The following is a 20,085-nucleotide window of genomic DNA, read 5'->3' on the forward strand; positions in this document are numbered from 1 at the left end:
TATCAGAAATGAAGTCTGAATTAATAATGTCATTATGTCTGCATAAATTATGTCATTCATATAAATGAATTTATAGTGGTTTGTTTGTCCCAACAGACAAGCCAATAGGTTTTCTTGACATTCCTATTCTATCCTTCCTGTCCTCAAGCATGCTGGGATTTGGAGATGCTGAAAAGTCTTCCCAGAAAAACATCCTTCCTGGAGGGAAAAGCAATGGAGAATGGGAGCAATCCTCTCTCTCATTCCTCTTCCTATGGTTTTTAATTACTAGCGCTAATACGAAGTACATGTCAGGGCATAAACCTCTGGATCTGCACTAGGCTTCTGCCCTGCCTCCAGAGAGGCAGGTGACAAAGTCCTGCAGGATTCAGTCCTTCCAAGCCAAGAACCCTCCAGGGTACCCCAGCAGTCCTGTCCCACCAGGAAGCGCACACCACAGCTGTAGCCAAAAGGGGGTCACAAGGAAGAACAGCCAAACTGTACCCCAAAGGTTTTCTCTTTCCCCTCTTGCTCTCCCTCGGGACCTGGAGGAGGCAGCAGTTGGCATCTGGGTAAGCTGATGTTTTACAGGAGGAAGGGATAGTCACAGACTTGCCCACAAGCTAGGATCACTTTGCTTTCTTCCAGCTATCACCACGTTAGATCACTTCAAGCCAGAGGCAAACTTGTCACTACACCCTCCTCTCCCACTGCCTCACAAACCTTCTCTTAATTCCAGTAAAGAACAAATACTCAAATACTCAACAAATAGACTCTGCAAAACCTKTCTTTTCTTACCTCTCTTTGCGGCTGCCCAGCTTGCGGGCTGTGTATTGATCCCCATAGTCTACTAGAGAAAGATGACGAGAAAAAACAGTAATTTTGTTGCCCACAAATAAATCCTCAAGGTGCAAGCTGTCATACTTGGTGCGCTTCAGAAAGGTGCGATGGTTCTTCACATCATACTGCACAGAAAAGAAGATCAAAAACTAGTAGATCAAGAGATTTAAACTGGGGGCAAACCCAACATAAACTTTGCTTCATGAAATTTCCCAGGGTTGTGGGATTGAGTGCCATTACTGAATTGATTTAATTCCTAGCCCTTTGAACTTGCATATCTAGAAGAAATGCTCAGGAATTCAAACCACAACTACAAATTTGTTCCATTTAAATAGCCCCGGGCTGACAAGTCGCTGTGCACTTTTTATTTCATCACTTGCTTGCGCCCTTTCAAGCTGTGGTAAATGGTCTGGGTGCCTAGTGGGCATCTCTGCCCAGTCTCATGGAGAGCTCCCCCCAGGAGATTCCTGCTGCCTCACAGAGCAGCGACGCGCAGCAGAAGTGGCCACGATACACGCCGTGACAGCTCTCCTCCCCAGGCCATCGACACTAGGCTTCACTTGTACCGCCTAAATAATCCCGCATTAGCGAGGGAAGGAGAGATGGATGGATGGATGGATGGATGGATGGATGGATGGATGGATAGGGGTTGCAGCACAGGGTTGAGAAGCTCTCTCTCACTGCCTGGAGCTGCTGGCCCAAGACGCCTGTCAGGCCAATGCAGCCCTCTGTCCTCCCTCTGGGCAAGACGATAATGTGCAGTTTTCCGGCTGGGCTAGCAAAGCACTAAAGGCAGCCTGACAAACCCTTCCTTCTGCACTGCATGTAATTAAAGATCCCTTCAGGCTCCTAGCCAGGTGGAGTCCTATCAGATGGAGAGTTTTGCCCTCTTCAGCCCGACTTGCCCCTTGTCTCAAACTGCAGGCGCTAATCACCACTGTGGCAGTACAGAAACTAGAATGGTATGAAAAGAAAGAAATTGCTTCCCTAATATTTTGGGAAAAACATTCAGAGCAGAATTACACGCTCTTCTATGATTTAAACGTTTGAACATATTTCTGTTCTGTTTCAAGCTTGGACTAGAAGTATCTTAAGTTTTTGCAGGACAGCCAAAGCTTTGAAGATGTGGAACATACAAAACACTGTGATACTTCCTTGTGTTGAAGCAGGATCACAAGCAAGAATCTTTCCCTGCTGAAACTTCTTCAGCCTTCCCATGGGTGCTCATTCTCAACACCCTTTGTTCAAGAATAGGAGAGAATGAAATGGCAACATGCTGAAAAAAAATCACTTGAAATCAGCTGCCTAGTTTTCCATGGTCTTGGCCAGGAGTTTCAATAACTGGCTTGATCACATTAAAGTTGTTCAGCATCTTGACTAAATATCTGAATATTTCCTTGGTCATTTTGAGAACAGTTGCTAGAAAGGGGCTCTACTCCAACAGAAAATAGAGAGGAAGAAGGAAAAAAAAAAAAGATATCYRCCTGCATTAAAGAATTCTTCTTTACAGTGTAACATCGGATCTATTAAAAATGTAAATGATAAGCCAGAGTAGAAGAAATATAATGCTGTTTAGATTTCCGTTTTTTTCCCTTCCCTTCTCTCATATTTGAGAGAAGTCATTGAGAGACTGAGTGAGCTGGACCTGTTTTCTCTGGAGAAGGGAAGGCTGAGAGGGGATATGATTAATGTGTATAAGTTCAGGAAGGGAGAATGCAGGGAGGAAGGGGACAGGCTGTTTTCATTGGTGACCAGTAATAGGACGAGGGGTAATGGCCATAAGCTGGAGCACAGGAAGTTCTGTCTCCAGGTGAGGAGSAACTTCTTTACTGTTAGGGTGACAGAGCAGTGGAACAGGCTGCCCAGGGAGGTTGTGGAGTCTCCTWCYCTGGAGGTCTTCCAAACCCGCCTGGATGCCGCCCTGTGCCACATGCTGTAGGTGTGCCTGCTTGAGCAGGAAGGTTGGACTAGATGATCTCTAGAGGTCCCTTCCAACCTTGAATATTCTGTGATTCTGTGATATTACATGTACAGGTGAGTTATCTGAATCAAAGCAATAATTCGATGCTAAGATTCTGTCCTTTTTGAAGATTTCTCTTTTTAGCAAATCTCCTGTAGAAAGGTAAGTTGTTCAGGATCTAAGAATTCACCATGAGAGATATGAACTATGAAAATAACAGAGAATTAGGCACATCTCTGTTAAGAGACCCAGTCTGCTCACTACAGTCGCTCTCCGTGCTTGGACAAAAACCTGTGCTATCTCCTGCAGGCTGCAGAGACAGATGGAAACTTGTGTCACTTTTCCTACTGCCACCTTCTCTCACAGGACCAACCAAGTCGTGAAGGATGGAGAAAGGAGGAAAGCAAAGCTGAGGCCCGCAAGGCTTTCACATAGCACAAGGCTTCAACAGCTCTGTTCCACCCTCAGCAGAGATGTCCTAAAAGAGAGTCCCCACTGGGGAGGTCATAAAGCAGATGAAACATCTTTCCCATAAGCAGGAAGGAGTCACCTCACGCCCATCACCTCCCCTCTCCGTAGGTATCTTAGAAGGAAGAGCAAGCAGCCATCATCTCCCCAGGATAATACCACAAGATATAGAAGAATTAGGAAGTAAGGGAAAAATATCACCAAAATTTTGAAACAAAAAAATACAGGAGAGAACTCTAAATTTAATCTCTCTCCAAAAATTCAACCCCAAAATTGATTTTGTGAGGTGCTACATGGGTGTGCTCATGACTGTGCACACATGACACTGTCTTCAGCAGAAAGCAGGTTACCACAGGTTGACAAGTCACAGGTGGTTGGTATACAACGAGTTAAGATAACTTAGGACCACCTTGAAAGCTCTTGGTTTTGAGACATCTAGGTGAAATGAACAACAGTTTTACCAGCCTACACACGCCTGTGTAGGAAGATTATTACTGCTGCTGACTGATTAGCTAAACTGTCTCYGGAAAAAATAAAATAAACTAAACCCAAATGCTCAGATTTTGACAATTGTGCACACACAGACATCACAGAAAGAACTGACTTTAAAGGTATATTATCATGGTAGAGCTTGTTTAAATGGAATATCAGTAAAAAAGGCAACAACCATCTCCTCATACAGGTGTGCGCCATAGTTTCAGTGAGCAGCAGTTTGGGTAAGAAAGCACAGATTCTCCTAACTTGTTTATTTCTACATATGATACTTGCAGTAGAAAAACCAAAAATCTGGATATTCTCCCTTTTAATTTTACTTCCAAGCTAGGCCATTCTCAAATCTCTTAGGTCTTCATTATAAATCAGAAGAGATCGGGTTCAACCATTCACCCACTGGATCCCATAGCCCTGCTTGGTTAATTGTTATTATCTTTACTGGGCATGCTGATTTTTCACAGATAAACCTGCTTCTGCAAATTGCCTGTTTATTGGTAGTACAGGTGAAAGAAAAGGCAGTATTTGTATGAATCTAAAGTCAGAAAGATCTTTGTAAGCACCACCGAGGGAAAAATTGGATGCCACTGTCTGAATCATTCTTTGCATTATAACTGAACTAACAGCAGTCTGCAATTTCCTCTACTTTGGTAACACTTTTTACATTTCACTCTTCAGAGAATCGTAGCTTTCCATCTGGAGCTTATGTCCTTGCTTGGAATCTGTTTCACTTTGTTTTTCATGCCATAGGTCAGTGCTGCTGAGTTTCAGTACTAAAACCCCAGTAGAGATTAAGTAAAATTGCATTTGTGAAAATAAAACTATCCATGCCAAAACAAGCTTTCAAGAATAAATTTGTAAACATGGAAGTTCTTCCACATGCTCTACTGTGAACTGGTATCTTTGCTTTTCTTTTAGCTTTAGAAAGAGAGCAAGAGAAGTCTTAAAACACATTATAATTTCTTGGGAATTTAAAACTGTACCATAAGTAGCGTCTTGCCAATTCATAAACTGTTTAACTGGATATTACACTTATGAAAACAGGCCTTTTTCTCTCATCCTTACCATTTCCACTGATCCATCTTTCGGATAATACAGAAGCTCATAGCGTCGGAACAGCGCAGCATTTGGGTCGTACCATTCAGCAACGAAGGCAAATCTGTCAGCTTGACTCTGGAAAAAGAAGAGTGCAGGGGGGAAAAAGAAGAGTTATCCCAGCAACCAGATACGTTTATTGTATATTCAGACACACAATTAAAGAACTTTTTTGCACTCGTTACTTTCACCAGTCACGAAGTTCACTGGTGAATGTTCTTCCAGGGTGAGCAGCATCACGTCACTTGCCAGCTCCATGCCCGACAGCTTGGAAGCCGGCGCAGCAACGAGCGCCTTGCTTGAACGAGCTGCTCTAAACCTAACCCATGTGTCACCGCGACAGCCCCCAACACCAGCTCAACCACTGCTGTCTAACCCGGGTGCAGGACCCATCACAAACCTGCCTAGGGGCCGGGCGCCCCTTGGCCCTCACTGCTGCTGCTGCCTCCCCTCTAGAAGCACCAGCTGGAGCAAACGCTCCCCTGCGTCCCACACTCACGCTTTGGTTATTCCGGATAGACACGTCTTTGGCCATGAGCACTAACGAGGGATGGCAGGCACTAATAAACGAYAGATTCCACCCTTGATCTTAAATCCGCTCGTGCCACTGAAGACAAAACAAAGCCCTTGACTGATGAGTCCATCGCCTTGTTGSGGGTGCTCGTTACAAAAGAGCTTTCCAAACTGGTCTGTTACCAGTTGTCCAAAAAGAAAAACAGGCTCCTGTTTTACCCAAACACCTCCAGGAACTGAGTAGTGGACTATGATAAAGCATGCAGCCCCCTTATCAGTGCGTCCTCACTACAGCAAGACATGTAAAACTGTCTTACTATTTGCCATTGTAATTATGTTAGGCTGCTGCCTCACTTTCAAATGTGCTTTCTAGGTGGAGGTTGTCAAAGATGACACTAATTTTCATTTTAGCACAATTCCAAAATTTCCACGTGCTCATTYGCCTTAGGCAAGTAACATTTATATGAGCAAGCCAAGAAAACACCATTAGACTTTTAATTTAGTCATCAGTATTAGTCACCAGCATCTTCATGGTTACAGTGAGCAACCATATTATGCACTGTGCCTGGTAATGATTTTATCTATATTTTTAAACATAATCTTGKTTTTAAGGTGCCTTTGAAATTAACTTCCTAAGAGCTTACCCAAAGGCTGAGCTACTTGGTTTTCCACAGACTGATGCCTTTTATTCTGAAAGGACCATTCTGTATCACCTTCTTTGAGCAGGTAAGGAAAGACAAAGTACTAAACAGCTCTTTGGTGTGAAAAAGAAGTTGGCTGAGCCAACTTCCCAGAGCCTAGTGGAATCAACGGTGGAAGCAACAAACAGAAAAACCTGAACGGATTACTATTGTATGTGTGGGAAATACGGAGAGCTAATAGATTTCTAAGGTGATCAAAATAAACTCTGGAAAGCTTGTCGTGGGTCAGAATTACAATTTCCTTGGCTTTACAGACCTAAAATTACCACAATCAATCTTTTTTTCAAATACACAGAATTATGTTAGATTACACAACATGTACATGTTAATGTAATGTACAACATTACATTAAGAGAGAACAACTGTTTATGGGAAACTCTGMAAAAATAATCAATTTTGATTTTGAACAGGTAGCTTGTTTCAGAACGCAAAATGAAAGATTTCAAGATTAACTAAAAGTAACTTGAAAATTCTGGGAAAAAAAAAAAAAAGAAGTGTAATGTAAAAGAGAAGACGTTTGTAATTCCACTACTCTAGATTTATGTCTATAGTTTTAATAACAACTCAAAAGAACCTTGAATGCAATATCATGACATAGCATAAAGTGAACATATCCTGGAGAGCACTGCCAGGCATGACCGTAACATTGTCCTTCCAAGCCATCAAAGCACCACCCAGCTTAAAATCATAGGCTTAATAAAGTATGGCTATGTTAARCTCATCATACATGCTCCTTTTCAAACAAGGACCAAGACTTTGACTTAGCTCAGGAGTAGGATTTTGAAACTAAACATGAAAGAATTTCCAGATGGCAAAGCTTTAGCATTTTATTGCAATCCTCATGATATTTGATGGGGAGTGGAATGTTGTTTGTCTTTGCTTTTGCCTTCATCTGCCATTAAAATGCTCCATCAACAGGATGCTCTCTAGGAGAGCAGAAACTCATCTTGCCTCCTCTTCCCCTAGCATCCCAGACTGCAGTGGGGGAGAGAGGTGATCTCCCCACCTCATCTTGAGGTGATCTCAAAGATGAGAACGTGCTATCCATGGCTTCTGTTCATCCTCTTAGCCAAGGAATTGCACCAAGAAAACCTTGTCCCGAAGGGCCTGCCTGAAGACAGCAGCGTGGTCAATATGTCCCAGTGGTCTGGATCAGCACTGAGTCCTGAAAGCCAAAGGTTTCCCACGCCCGGAGCAGAGAGAGCCCTGGCACCTCGTTCCTCACAAGAATGTCTGAAAAATGCATTGGACTCCAGTCAAATCACTGTGAGCAACTCAAGTCACAGTAACTCCAGTAAATCTATTAATGCTTTACAACTCAGAAAATTCTCCCCCTAAAATCCAAGTTTTCAGGCATTTATCTGTACCCTCATCACTGCACTCAGCCTCCGCTGTTATGACTACATAATTAACCAAGCAATTCCCAATCAGACAGAAGTAACTTGTTTTTTTCCCAAGAGATTTCACTTCATTGGAAAAATTACTAGTATTAAAGAAAAAAAAAAGGATATAAATATAAATCACATAATTGCTACTAGGACTTGTAGAGTTGTTGGTTTTAAGTTCACCTCTTTTACTGCCCTAGTCCCGTAATAAACTCCAGGGTGTCGGGCTTTCACCCACTGTGAAGCTGGAAAGAAGAATCTTTTTCCTTCTCCATTTCCTCATAAGCTGCAGGGAAATGGCGCTGGATTCACCTCTAGGTTGGCTAGTTTCATTCTGTTTGTTTATGTGTGTCATATGTATACGTTACATACAGGACACATGTGTCCTGTGTGCCACGTAGCTGTGAGGAAGCCCACAGCCAGAGAGCAGGCGGCTTCATAACCTCGCCAGGAAAACCGGGAGGCTTCCAATGGGCTTCTGTTCCATGGCAAGACCAAAGTTGATTCTTCAAAGCTTTCCAAAGGGAGCAGCAGAAGAGCAAAACATCAACCCAGGGACGAGGGAACCTGCATGAAAGGCAGAGGAGCGAGCTCATCCCTCCCACCTGAGCTGAGCAGGAAGGTATCCCAACACGGCTAGCCCGGCTCCAAGCTGCCTCACAACTACCACTGCACTTTGCTATTCCGGGCTGCATGTGGCTGGCAGTTTCATCTGGTTTTGTCTAGAAATCGCATCCTAGAGTTCATTTTAATATGGAAATAGCAGGGAATCGGGAACTAGGAAATTAATTTTCTAATGGTTATAGGCACTTTTAGGCTCATTATAGGCTAAGAGAGGGGATTTAGATGATTTCCCCTTGTTGCTGAATGGGCAAGATTTTTATTAAAATTTTGCTAGAAAGTTTTAATAAAAGAATAAGAAAGAATAAAAGAAAGAAAGAGAGAAAGAATAGTAGTGATTTTTACTAAGGATGAAGTTAGTTATTTTTGGCTTGTTGGCTACTTTAAGCTTTTGAGCTGCAACTTCTGTGATCTGTAATTGCCTGGGAATGACCAGCTATGCTTAGTTATCAGCCAGTAATGCCCTGTGCCCCTCTGCACTTCAGTCTCAAGGAAACGTCACATGTAATAGTATCAAAATATTTCTTAAAATTAGGAAAGCSCTGATATATCCAGGGATAGCAAGGGCATCTTCATGTTTGGGTGGCTGTTCTCTGTTCAGGCCATCACATGCTACTGGGAACTTCACCCTGAATGAAATATTTGACACTGGCTCACGGGCTGTTACCCAAATATTTACGAGTTTAGGAGTCACGGAGTATCACTGGGCTGGCAGTGGGAAGCTTCGGGCCTGCCACTACTTTGATTCACCCTGAAACAGGATCAGAGAAAGAGTTCAGAGGGCCTGAACCAGCTCCCAGCAGAGCACTAAGAAGCCTGCGCTGAGCTCAGCTGAAGCTGGACTAGAGCCAAACGGATCCACGTTGACATCTGTACTCTGCAGTTCATCACACTCAAGGCTGATAGTGGGAAATCCTGCATCTGAGAACACTGGCTAAGGAACCAGCTGCTTCTGGGACGGCTATATGGCACAGAGCAGACTGGGGGCAAGAAGGAGCCTCATGATGAATGGGTATTTCTCCCAATATACAAGTCTGGAAAGACTGTCCCAAAACTTATTCAAATTCTGAAAATTGTTTTAAATGTTTCTTTCACAATCTGCCCCCCAAAACCACCATGACATGGTTCTCAAATATTTTGGGAGAACAAGAATATTGTTTTTATAGAACACGAGATGGTAGCAAACAATGAAGATACAATTATTTTAAGACTTCAGGTGAACATTTTGCAAGACTTGATGACTCCAGCGTGAGCTAATCTGCTGTGGCAACAAGTTCACAACATACAGCTGAAGGAAAAGCCAGCTATGTGCAAGTGTGCTGAGCTAAGAGTAGAGTGCTGAAATGGCCAGTCAAGAGGCAGCTTTTTTCTTACCCTTCCTCTTTGTAGGTTATGCCAAAAAATGACTCTTGCAGTGTGTTCTGGTGCATTTTTAGACAGACACCTTTTCAGGCATGGGGCTGAAGTGGGGAAGCTGACCCACTGCCTTCCACAAAAAAAGTTCCTTTCATAGTTGCATCCAAGAGATAATTCCGCAGACCTATAATCAACCTCTAACAGCAGGTATCCAGCCCTGCTACGGATTATTTGAAATTGATCTTCAAAGCTCATTAATCACAGATCACTCAATTTTCCAGAACACTCATCACAGCAGCTTTAAATCGACCACTTCCATACAGAGGAAGCTGCTCACTGTAAAACTGCTAGGCTGAAGGGCAAGAACCAGGAGCTGCAGCCGGATTTATCCCCACCTTCCTCAAAGGCAGCTGCTCACAGACTTCTACTCCCCCAGCAGGCTGCAGATACTAACAGCACCACAGAATGGCCAGTTGGCACAAGCGCCCCAGAAATACTTTATATATTTTGCACGTGCATACATATAAACACACCTGTATCTCTACACATAATATAGGTATTAAAAAAGTATTTTTTAAGAAGTCTGAATCTTCTCACATAAAATAAAGGGTATGACAGGCATCTGTTGTCTATGTACAGAGGGCTTGCCACATTCTGGACAGTAGTAAATGAAAGGGGTACTTGCATAATAACAGCTCTGAATCAGTTCTGGATGATACCAAATACACAGCTTGACTTCTCTCTGTAAAATCCATTTCTAGCCTGCTACTGAGATGCCTCAGAGAGCAAGAGAGGCTGGCAAAAGGGATGGCCTTGCTCTATCACAGAGCGAAGCCCTTGCTATTCTGTGAACCAAGCCTCTCACTGCTGCCGCAGGCACCGGCTGCTCTTCAGACTGACTCAGCAAAAAGGCCTCTAACTGCAGTCCTCAACTAGCCTACGTCTATACGTTACCAAAATCCTATTCTCCATCTTTCTTTAAGGACTTACCAAATGACAAGTAGTTTTGCAAGCATCACAAATAAGGTCTGGTTCTCTATGCTCGTTTCTCATCCCTGTGTTTTGACTGTAGCTTCTCTTCAGCTCGGGCATTGAATGCAGGCTCACATCCATCTGCAATCCCTGGTGCTGACACCAAAGTCTTTCTTTAAGGATGCTTTACTGGGTCTCCTCACCTCACTCCTGAGGACCTTGGAAGAACACCACTATCTTAAATACATCTCTCTCTGTGCCAAACCCATCTGAAATCTGCCAGCACTTTCCAAACTTACTGCCATGGGACAGAGACCCGATAAATGGGCACAGGCTGGTATCAACACAAACTTTGCCTTGCACTCCAGAAACAACAAGACTTCAGATATACTTGTACTTAATATTTAACAGCAAACACAATTCGAGTGCCAGAAAGCGCTCTCATTTTCAGCATTATAATGCACCTTCCATCACAAAAATAAATCCTCAKTGATGCACATTTATTAAGGTGTCGTGTTTAACCCATCTTCTACCTCCCCAGTTCCTGTAACGCAGAATTATTTTCCAGGCAAAACTTAAACCCACAACACTGTGCAGATAGAGCACTTAATTAGCTCGTGCTCTTCAAACGCGTTTTCCTCCTCCTCCTCTTCTATTCCTCAAGTTTCTGACACACGAGCTGGTTTAATTTTTAGAACACCAATTCTGYAGCCCCCTCGCTGCTGTTGGACCTCCCACCACTTTCTCGGCAGGCTTTTCTTCAGACAGTCAAAAAGGAAAAAGAAAAAAAAAAAGAATCAAAAGATCACTTTGCAAATTGAGAAGCATTTGGCAATTGGCAGTCTCACATGACGATGTCTTGACTACAGACAATTCTCAATCAAAACCTCATATTCAAGCAAACAATGTCAGAAGCTYGCTGGTAAATTCTGTAAGCAGATCGTGTTCTTCCTTCCACATGTAAAGCAATTCCTGCCTATAGAAAATGTCACAGTAATTCCAGACAACTATTTTCAGCTCACTAAATACGAGCAATTAATATTTAAACTATTGCAATTCTTACTCATCACTCAGACCCGAACGAGCGAGTCAGCCACGCTCCTGCACCCACTGTGCTGCACACAGGCAGCTCTCCTAGAGCAGCATATTCATGGGACTCCCTGTACTGCGGGCCCCTCCACTCCTTGGATGCCTTTTGGACTATATATATATATATCTTTATATATATGTATGTATGTATATGTGCTTATATGGCTCTTGCTGTCTGGACCATCTGCTGCCAAGTAACACGGGGATCCTTCAGGCTSCGTGCCACTGATGAAATGCACCTTCCTCCTTGCCTGGGATCCCAGTCCAGTAAATAACCCCATACGCTCAGAGGCCTTGATGAACACAGCCCTAGAAGGCTGGAGGCCCCTTTCTCCTCAGATTGAAGAGTCTGTGTTATCCCCTCATATCAGCCCGGTTATTGGGCTGCTGTATCAATTATTAGGCAAGAAATCTTCCTTTGCGAGACCATGTAAATTCCTCAAGCTTCCTATGAATACGTCAGAGTGCTCAGTGAAATCTATATAGATTTTTAAAATTTTCATGCAGGAGAGGGAAGCCTCAAAGCTTCCATACCTTAACTCTAGTTTGCTGCAAATACAGGTCACAATTAAGTACATTATTACAGGAGTCACATTACTTTTCTAGCAATGTCAGAACGCATTTTTTCAAAAACACGAGGGATCCTGCACTGCTGCTCTCTGCTCTGCAAAGACCAGCGAGACTCTGCCTGTCTTTAAGGGTATCCTTCCTCATTTAAAGCATGTTATCAGCTGCACTGTAAAAAAAAAAAATGAAGATCATAAGTCATATTATTGTGCTCTTTAATTACATATAATTTCCCTAAGAGCAGGGGGGAAGAATGGCAGCAGTGCTCAGCATTTACCCAAGTGCCCCCAGTGAATTCAGAAGAGCCTGACACTGATTTCAGTGAAAGGGGAGCTTCTCTCTGAYGCAGGGCAGCTTTTGTAACACAAGCCACGCCGCAGACTCAGGCCACCTGCCTAATCTCCCTTGGAGCAAAGCACCTTAGCTCTCCACACAACCATGAAGAGGGGCACAACCAGCCCTGCTGAAAGACAGGCTGCTGACACTGAAGGAAGAGGCCAGGGTCTGCAGGTAAGCTCAAAAAAGGCACCAGGGCTACACACGCTACCCATGCAGACCTCATTTCAACATTCAAACTGCACTCTGTGTGCAGAGAGAGAGGGAAAAAAAAACACTTTTCAAAGGCTGTTTTTCCTTTGGTTGTCTTAAATATCAGTTCCAGTGTGGCTGGAGAAATCCAGATTCTGGCTGGTACAGACCACACTGTGCAGGTTACTGTGTGGCCATATAAGCTGTACACTGCAACCTGACCAATGACAAGTTACACAGGAATAGCAGCTCTTGTGACAAAATTTGGTCAGCAATTTCAATTTAAAAAATTGTTAAAAATGTAAAGATTCTTGCAGAGGAAACAGGAAGAAACATGGGCAATTATAACAACGTCCTRAAGCTCTGCCAGCCCTAACGAGCTCTGACAGCTTCGTTCTCATAAGCATTCATTTTAGGACTAAAAAGTTTACTTCCTTCCTAGAGCACGAAGCATTTGCCATCACACTTTCGAGTGACCTTGCTCTTCCCTAGAGGTAAAGAGGTCTCCACTGGAGGTAGACAGGAACTACAAGATCCTAGTCCCATGTAGTTTCAGTCAAGTTGTTTAGACTGGTCTTCAAAGCTGCTTCCTGCATCAGCACATTCAAAAAGTAAAGATCCTTTTTCTCCCAGTTTATCCATTTTTAAAATGGGAATAAACATCTCCCTCCCTCCCCCCAGTAAGGCAGCAAGACTTAACAGATACATTTTTCACTTAGGCACCACAAGGTCATCTTGTCCTTCTGAAATTCCAGCAGAGGCAGCTCAGTTGGATCAATCCCATTTCCCACTTCTGGCTGCTCCCCATTCCTGCGCAGAAACCAGACACCTGCGGAAGGAGCCAGACGAGCCCATTGACACCAAGGCAGCGGCTGCCTCGGCCACTGCCACCTGCAGCCACTGCAGGGCTCCAGTTTCTGCAGCAGCAAGGGCTGCATCCAGACCCCAGCTCCCTCCCTCTCCCCTCTGCTTTGGGGTCATTCAAACTCGGAGGAAGTGATTCAGTTACTAAAAGCAGCATGCTAGAACAGAATAGCATGCAAGGCAAGCATGGCATTGCTGTTATGCAACCAGAAAACCCATGGCAGAGTGTAGTCCTGTTCCACAAGCACAATTCCCAGCTGTTGTAGCAAGGGGAAGATACACAGGATGGAGAAAAGCATGAGGGATGCTATATTTAGGCAAGGCTCATCCTTAAATGTGCATGTGACGTGATTCACAGGGAAGAAAAGGTATGTGGCCTCTAGCATGTATAACCTATCTCTGCTCCTTACACATACATAACCCTCCCTTATGCAGCTCTCTTTTAGGTATGTTATAATATCCTAGAGAGATAAAAAAGGCAGAACTGGTGGTGGTGGCTTTTTTTTTTTTTTTTTTTAAATAAATAAGGGTATTTAAAAAAAAACACCTCATGCAAGCAGAGAACCTGCAACAGGCTTGCTGGGAAACAGAGCAACCTCTCTATAAATAAAGGAGCACCACCTAGTGTCCAAATTCATTCATTTAACTATGAGAACTAAATTCTAAAATGAGGAATAAGAAACTAGTTGTGTTTGTTACCACTTACTAGCATGCCTATGCATCAGAAGTAGTTAACTAATAAGCGGTAAAAATGATTACATTATAAATCAAACCTCACAGCAGCCTGGGTAATAAAGCCTTTTCCTTCAAGCACAAATCAACATTTCCATCTTTCCAGGCCACATCTGGAGTACTGCGTCCAGTTCTGGGCTCCCCAGYACAAGAGGGATGTGGAGCTGCTGGAGAGAGTCCAGCGCAGGGCTACSAGGATGATCAGRGGCCTGGAACATCTGCCCTATGAGCAAAGGCTGAGAGAGCTGGGCCTGTTCAGCCTGGAGAAGAGGAGGCTGAGGGGGGACCTGATCAGTGTCTATAAATACCTCAAGGGAGGCAGTGAGGACGAGGGGCTGGCCTCTTTTCAGTGGTGGCCAGCGATAGGACTAGAGGAAACAGCCACAAGCTGAGGCACCAAAAGCTCCACAGGAACTTAAGGAAACACTTCTTGACAGTGAGGGTGACAAAGCACTGGCACAGGCTGCCCAGAGAGGTTGTGGAGTCTCCTTCTCTGGAGATCTTTAAAACCCACCCCACTTGGACGCAGCCCTGTGCCACGTGCTCTAGGTGACCCTTCGTGAGCAGGGGGGTTGGACTAGATGACCTCTGAGGTCCCTTCCAACCTTAAGCATTCTGTGATTCTCTGATCTTTTTTTTCCTTCCCATTTTTTCTGTCTGGGAGAGAACTAGCAGCTCCCATGGGCCGCTCTGCGCTGCTCCGTGCCAGGTCCAGTGTGCGTGTCCCAGCGCCTCGGCCACAGCCAGGCTGAGCCTGGCTAAGGCCGCAAGCAGAGGGAGCGCGGCTGGGCTGCGTGGGGGTGCCRGGCTCCGCGCCCCCGCTCATGGAACCACACCTGGAGTGGCTCTGCCTCGGAGCCACTGCAGTGCTTGGAGGCCGCTGATCCCAGAGGAAGCGCTCAGCCGACGCCACGGTTCCCATCAGCAGCTGCTCCTACTGCCGCTGGGGTTCATCCCGCAGACAGGAATTATCAGAGTTCCCCATCTGGATATACCCTATTAAACTGCCACTTTTTTTATAAACTTGCAATTAAATGCTGAGCTGAACAGTCAAAAAGCTTTTCATGGATTCACTAATCCCCTGGCTTAGAGAAAACAGGTTGCCATCRAACAAAGGCCGGTACCTGCAACCTGAAGGAGCCTAAGAGACAGCACTAAGTGAAAAACCAGCATTTAATTAACACAGAATCTAACATTAGGTGGTGCTAGAAAGYTCTGCCTTCCGGACTATCATCTAGTTCTGCCACATCATCCTTACAGATGATCAGTGAATTTAAAATTACTTTTAGGAAGAACACAACTTCTGTAAGCCAAGACTTAGCTACAAAAAGGATAACTTATTATATAGATTCTGCCCACTTCATATATGCATACAGTCTTATGTTCTATTTTATATAGCACATAACATMATAAACATGGACAAAAGGAGATCCAGCAGATCTCTATAGGGTGTATCTCATAGGAAAGCTGCACTCTTTTAGCTGCTTTCATTTGGCTTGCACAAGAGCCTGTTATTTTATCAGCCATACATTCTGCAACACACATTGCCTAACTGTCCAAGAAGCAACCTAGCAACACTAAGGAACCCTGCTATATTTTCACAAAGGTCTATATGAAGTTTCACCATTCCACAAGCAGTTAAAGACTGGTAAATTTCTTCTTGCTTCTTCCCCTCACACTGCAYACACTGCTTTACCTGTGAATAAATGCTGTGTATTATAGACAGCTGTTAAGTGAGGAAACTTGCCTCYGTGCTGGTTCAGTTAGGCAAGCTGACAGCTGGAAGTGCCAGGCCACTGTCACACCACAGCTGAGAAAGCTCCGAGGTCACTGACCTGTGTTGTAGGGAAACAGAGCTTTGCTGTCCGAGCACAGGTGCAGATCTTCCTAAGGGCTAGAAAAGGGTCTTTTGGGGAGGTTTCACTCCTCTTCTGGGAAGAGYAAGAAAGAAGGAATCCTTTTTTGAAAAACTGTTTTGTAACAAAAAACACATAGAGGTAAAAACAGCTAAAATAAAAGTTATTTTATACATACACACTTGTTTAGGAAAATCTCTTGGTAGAGGTTTTGACTGTTCACACAATCAGCTCAGAATGACACATCTTCAGCAAAGTTAACCCACCTTTAACCAGCTAATCAAATATGGTCAAAATTACTGGTTCCAAATGAAGCTCCAATAAACAAGGGTATAATCCACAGCTGCCTCATTAGTTGCATTACCTTTATAATGGCTTCAATGAAAACACAATCACAAGATATGCTGGAGCCCAAGGAACCAGGGTTGAGCTCTAGGAATAGCTGAATTGCCTCCTCTTCTCTAAAACTCATCTTCCAAAAGAGAAAATAAGTCTTTTCCGTGGACAAACCAAAGTTGCTTTGAAACATATGTTTTTTCTTTCCTCACATCAATACTCTCCCAATAAGCTAGAGCACTAAGCTATTTGGAAGCTCCCATGCCACTAAACACATGCTCCCACATTCACAGAATCAAAGCCTCAGGTTTGGCATGATAGGAAACAAATCAGGTGGCTTTTGTGAGCCTCAGTTTCTTTACATGCAAAATGGAGACAGTACTTGTATATCYAATGTTGAAGGACTGTTTATAACATGGTCTGCAGATGTCAGATGTGCAGAGGTACGAATTGTTGTTTTAAAAAGGGAGGGAAATGCAAGCATACAGCTGCCCCTACGTACACAAACACCCTGCATCTATATAGTGAGATGCTTGGATGCAAGAGGTTGTATTTCTTCTTGAAAGTGTTTCAGATGTATCAGAGCATAACAAATTCATCCATAAAAATTAACTAGTATTTTTATGAGGCTCCAGGGTTCTCTGCAGGCGATTACATCAATGCTACCACTAAAGAAGAGCCATTTCCAGCAGCCAAGACAAAGATTCCTCTACAGGATCCGTCACTCAGTCCACCCCAGGCACACTTCACTGTATATAATCATGATCCCAAAACACATCAGGTTGATTTGAGAAAATGCCACCCAACGACTACAACATCTGCCTGCCAAAAGGAGTAGACCTCTATGCCAACATGCTGCCTAGAGAAGGTCAAAGACATACAGGAGGCTTCAGAACATCACTCCTTACCTTGGCTTGCACCAGAAGGATGCACCCAGTTGCACAACACACACAGTTTCCAGTCTGACTGAATGTGACTGAAGTATAAGGGACCAACACAAATATGCTTAAATACATTTGTTTTTAATACATTAGTGATGCTAGTGTAAAAATGAATCAATTACAAGTTTTTTTTTTCTTTMTGTGGCTGTGATTTTGTAGTAGTTTGGGGCTTTTTTTTTCTCCTCTCCGCCGTCCTTGCTATGTTGATATGTGTTCTAACCAATGACAATTCTTAATTTATACTACTGCCTGGGAACAACACAGTTCTAAGGATTTGACAAACTTTCCACCAGAAAATCCATTACTGTCAGAATAGAATTAGGTTCCTGAAGATCAAATTTGGCTTGTTAAAACAAGATTTGAATTCATTTTTGAATTCACTGTTTCTGAGAAAAGTTGTCTTGAAAATGTTTTGCACAGCTCAGGTGCCTAAGTTGTAGCGTCCAACAAATGCATAATTCACTGCTTTCCTGGGATGCAGCCTACAGATCTAGTTGAGTAGAAAATATTCCCAAAACATCTGTTTTCCCATCATTTTCCAGCTACCAAAATTCTCTTACTGTGTTTTAAGAAAATGTTAAGAGGAAGGATGTCTAAGGAGGAAAGCTGGCAACTTTATAGCTATAAAAGAAACCAACAGCACTCTGTAATACATAAAAGGCAGAGAAAAACAAGAGTATTCAGTCACATAACAGGGAAAAAGAACAGGTAAAACACAACCCAGAGGAAACTGGTACACTCACCTCATCTTACCCAGGTGCACAGATATAAATGACCAGGTCACAACCAGAGAGGTAGCCTGTTTTAACAGGGGAAGAGGAGTGCAGCACAGTTCAATAAAGAGCTGTTTCAAGAAGTTAGACCTGCTCAGGTGAGCACAGAAAATGGTCCCTGATGTACTCAGGACACTAAGCAAAGAAAGCCCAGAACGCTGATATCTTTGAGCTGCTCTGCGGGGAGAATTGCAGGGCTCTGGACAAGGGAAAACATAATAACTAACTTAGCAAAAGAGAAACCTATCCTTGGTTAGAAACCTTGGGGATAATAATGGAACTAGTTATTAAACAGCCAGTCGTTGAGCATCTAGAAGATGATACAATAATCAAAAGCAGATAATGTGAATTTGTCAGGAACTAACCCTATCACATACATTCCTTTTCCAACATGGCAAACAATCTACTGAGTAATGGAGAATCCATAAAYGTGACATATTTGCTTTTGATACGGCTTTTAACCTAATTTATCAGACACCTYGACCATAAAAGTAGGGAAACGTGGCCTGAGTTAAAGAGTTATAAATACTATAAGAAGGAGTAAGGAGAAATCAGTCTCATATCTGCCATTATTTCATACTTTCATTGTAGCACTGGAACAGAGCATATGCACTTCCAGAAGCTGGACTGGTACCAACCTGGGAGAGACTGCATACAGAAGTAGAATCCAAAATGATGTTACTAACCAAGAAATGATGTGAAATTCAACAAAGTACTACAATGACAATCAAGAAATCCCACTGAAGTACAAAACGGAGGAAAATAGGTCAAAAAAAAATCTGAATTACAGTGGCTTGCAGTTAGAAAGCAAAGCCCAAGGAGGTAAACTGGAAGAATAAATAATGGCACATTTGCCACTAACAGGCTCTAAGACACAAGAGACAAGTATTTTGCTCTGTCTAGCATTAGTGAAATCTCAGTTGATGTATAATGTTGAGTTTAAATTTTTAATTTGAAGAAAACTGGAAACGGAAAAGGTAAAAACAAATGTAAACTTTCGTGACACACGATCAATAGGAAAACACGGAAAGGGCAAAATGTGTTTAACGTATGTAATTACATAAAGAGAAGAGAGGGCAAAGTGATGATCTGCAAGGTCTCCCACATGTAAAAGACCAGTGGGATACCTTGGGATACCTTCAGACCCATCAGGGGTAATCACTGTCTCTGGTTGCAAGAAGTAACCTAACAGTGAAGAAGAAGAAAAAAAAAAAAAAAAAAAATCGGTGAACTATAAATGAAATAAGAAAATGATGCCATGGGGTCGCGTAGTTCCTGTCAATGGAGGCTTTTCAGAAAATAAATAAATACATAGATAGATAAATCTGCCTTTAGGAGTCACATTAGGGGTTGCTGTACGATGCGGTGCCACTTTACAGACCCAGCTGGCCACATGTGATGCAGCCTCACACACCAGGGGCAGGTGGGAAGCGTAGGGCAGGCACAGCGAGAGCTACAGCACAGCATGGGCTTCACCTACATAACCCCCTGCGATTTAAAGCTGAGCACCTGTCTCTTGCACTTRCCTCATATATACCTTTATATACATATAAAATATATATAAAATATATATTTTATATATATATTATATATATATAATATTATATATATATATATATAATATATTATATATATTAAAAAAATGTGCCTGGGGGGAAATTTTGCCCCCAAGTTTCCTCCCAGCGCTGTAAAACACCCGAGCTCGCTCCTCCGTSGGCAAAGGGCCCTCAACTGCGTGTCCAGCCGACATCCCATCACTTCCCTTGCAGCCTCCTGCCCCTCGCCCTCCCTCAGGCCGCAGATCCAGGCAGGAACTAAGGGAAGAGCAGCCGCTCAACGCGCGTCTCCCCGCCCCAGGCCCGTGGCCCGTTTACCGCTCCCGGCCCCGCTCACCATGATGGCGGCGCTGCCCGCCGCTCTCCTGGCAACCGAGGCACCGCCCCCCGCCCTCGCGCACGCGCGCGGCCGGAAGCGGAAGCGGCGGCTGTTGCTGCCGTTGCTGCCGTTGCTGCCGTTGCTG

The 20,085-nt window shown here is 43.6% G+C and overlaps 1 protein-coding gene across 1 annotated transcript in view; it reads right to left on the minus strand.

Annotated features, from left to right (window-relative positions):
• Positions 1 to 19,993, minus strand: part of NME7 (NME/NM23 family member 7) — an 81,844-nt gene extending 61,851 nt beyond the window's left edge. Inside the window, exons 1-3 of the mRNA XM_026044425.1 lie at positions 19,959 to 19,993; positions 4,802 to 4,909; positions 778 to 944 (exon numbers count right to left, since the gene is read on the minus strand). Coding sequence (XP_025900210.1) covers positions 778 to 944; positions 4,802 to 4,909; positions 19,959 to 19,961 — 278 coding nt within the window. The 5' untranslated portion in view covers positions 19,962 to 19,993. The remainder of the gene's footprint in view (positions 1 to 777; positions 945 to 4,801; positions 4,910 to 19,958) is intronic.
• Between the last annotated feature and the right edge of the window lie 92 nt (positions 19,994 to 20,085).

Source organism: Nothoprocta perdicaria, unplaced genomic scaffold (genome assembly GCF_003342845.1).
Source record: "Nothoprocta perdicaria isolate Ctin4 unplaced genomic scaffold, notPer1 scaffold_362, whole genome shotgun sequence".
NCBI lineage: Eukaryota > Metazoa > Chordata > Aves > Tinamiformes > Tinamidae > Nothoprocta > Nothoprocta perdicaria.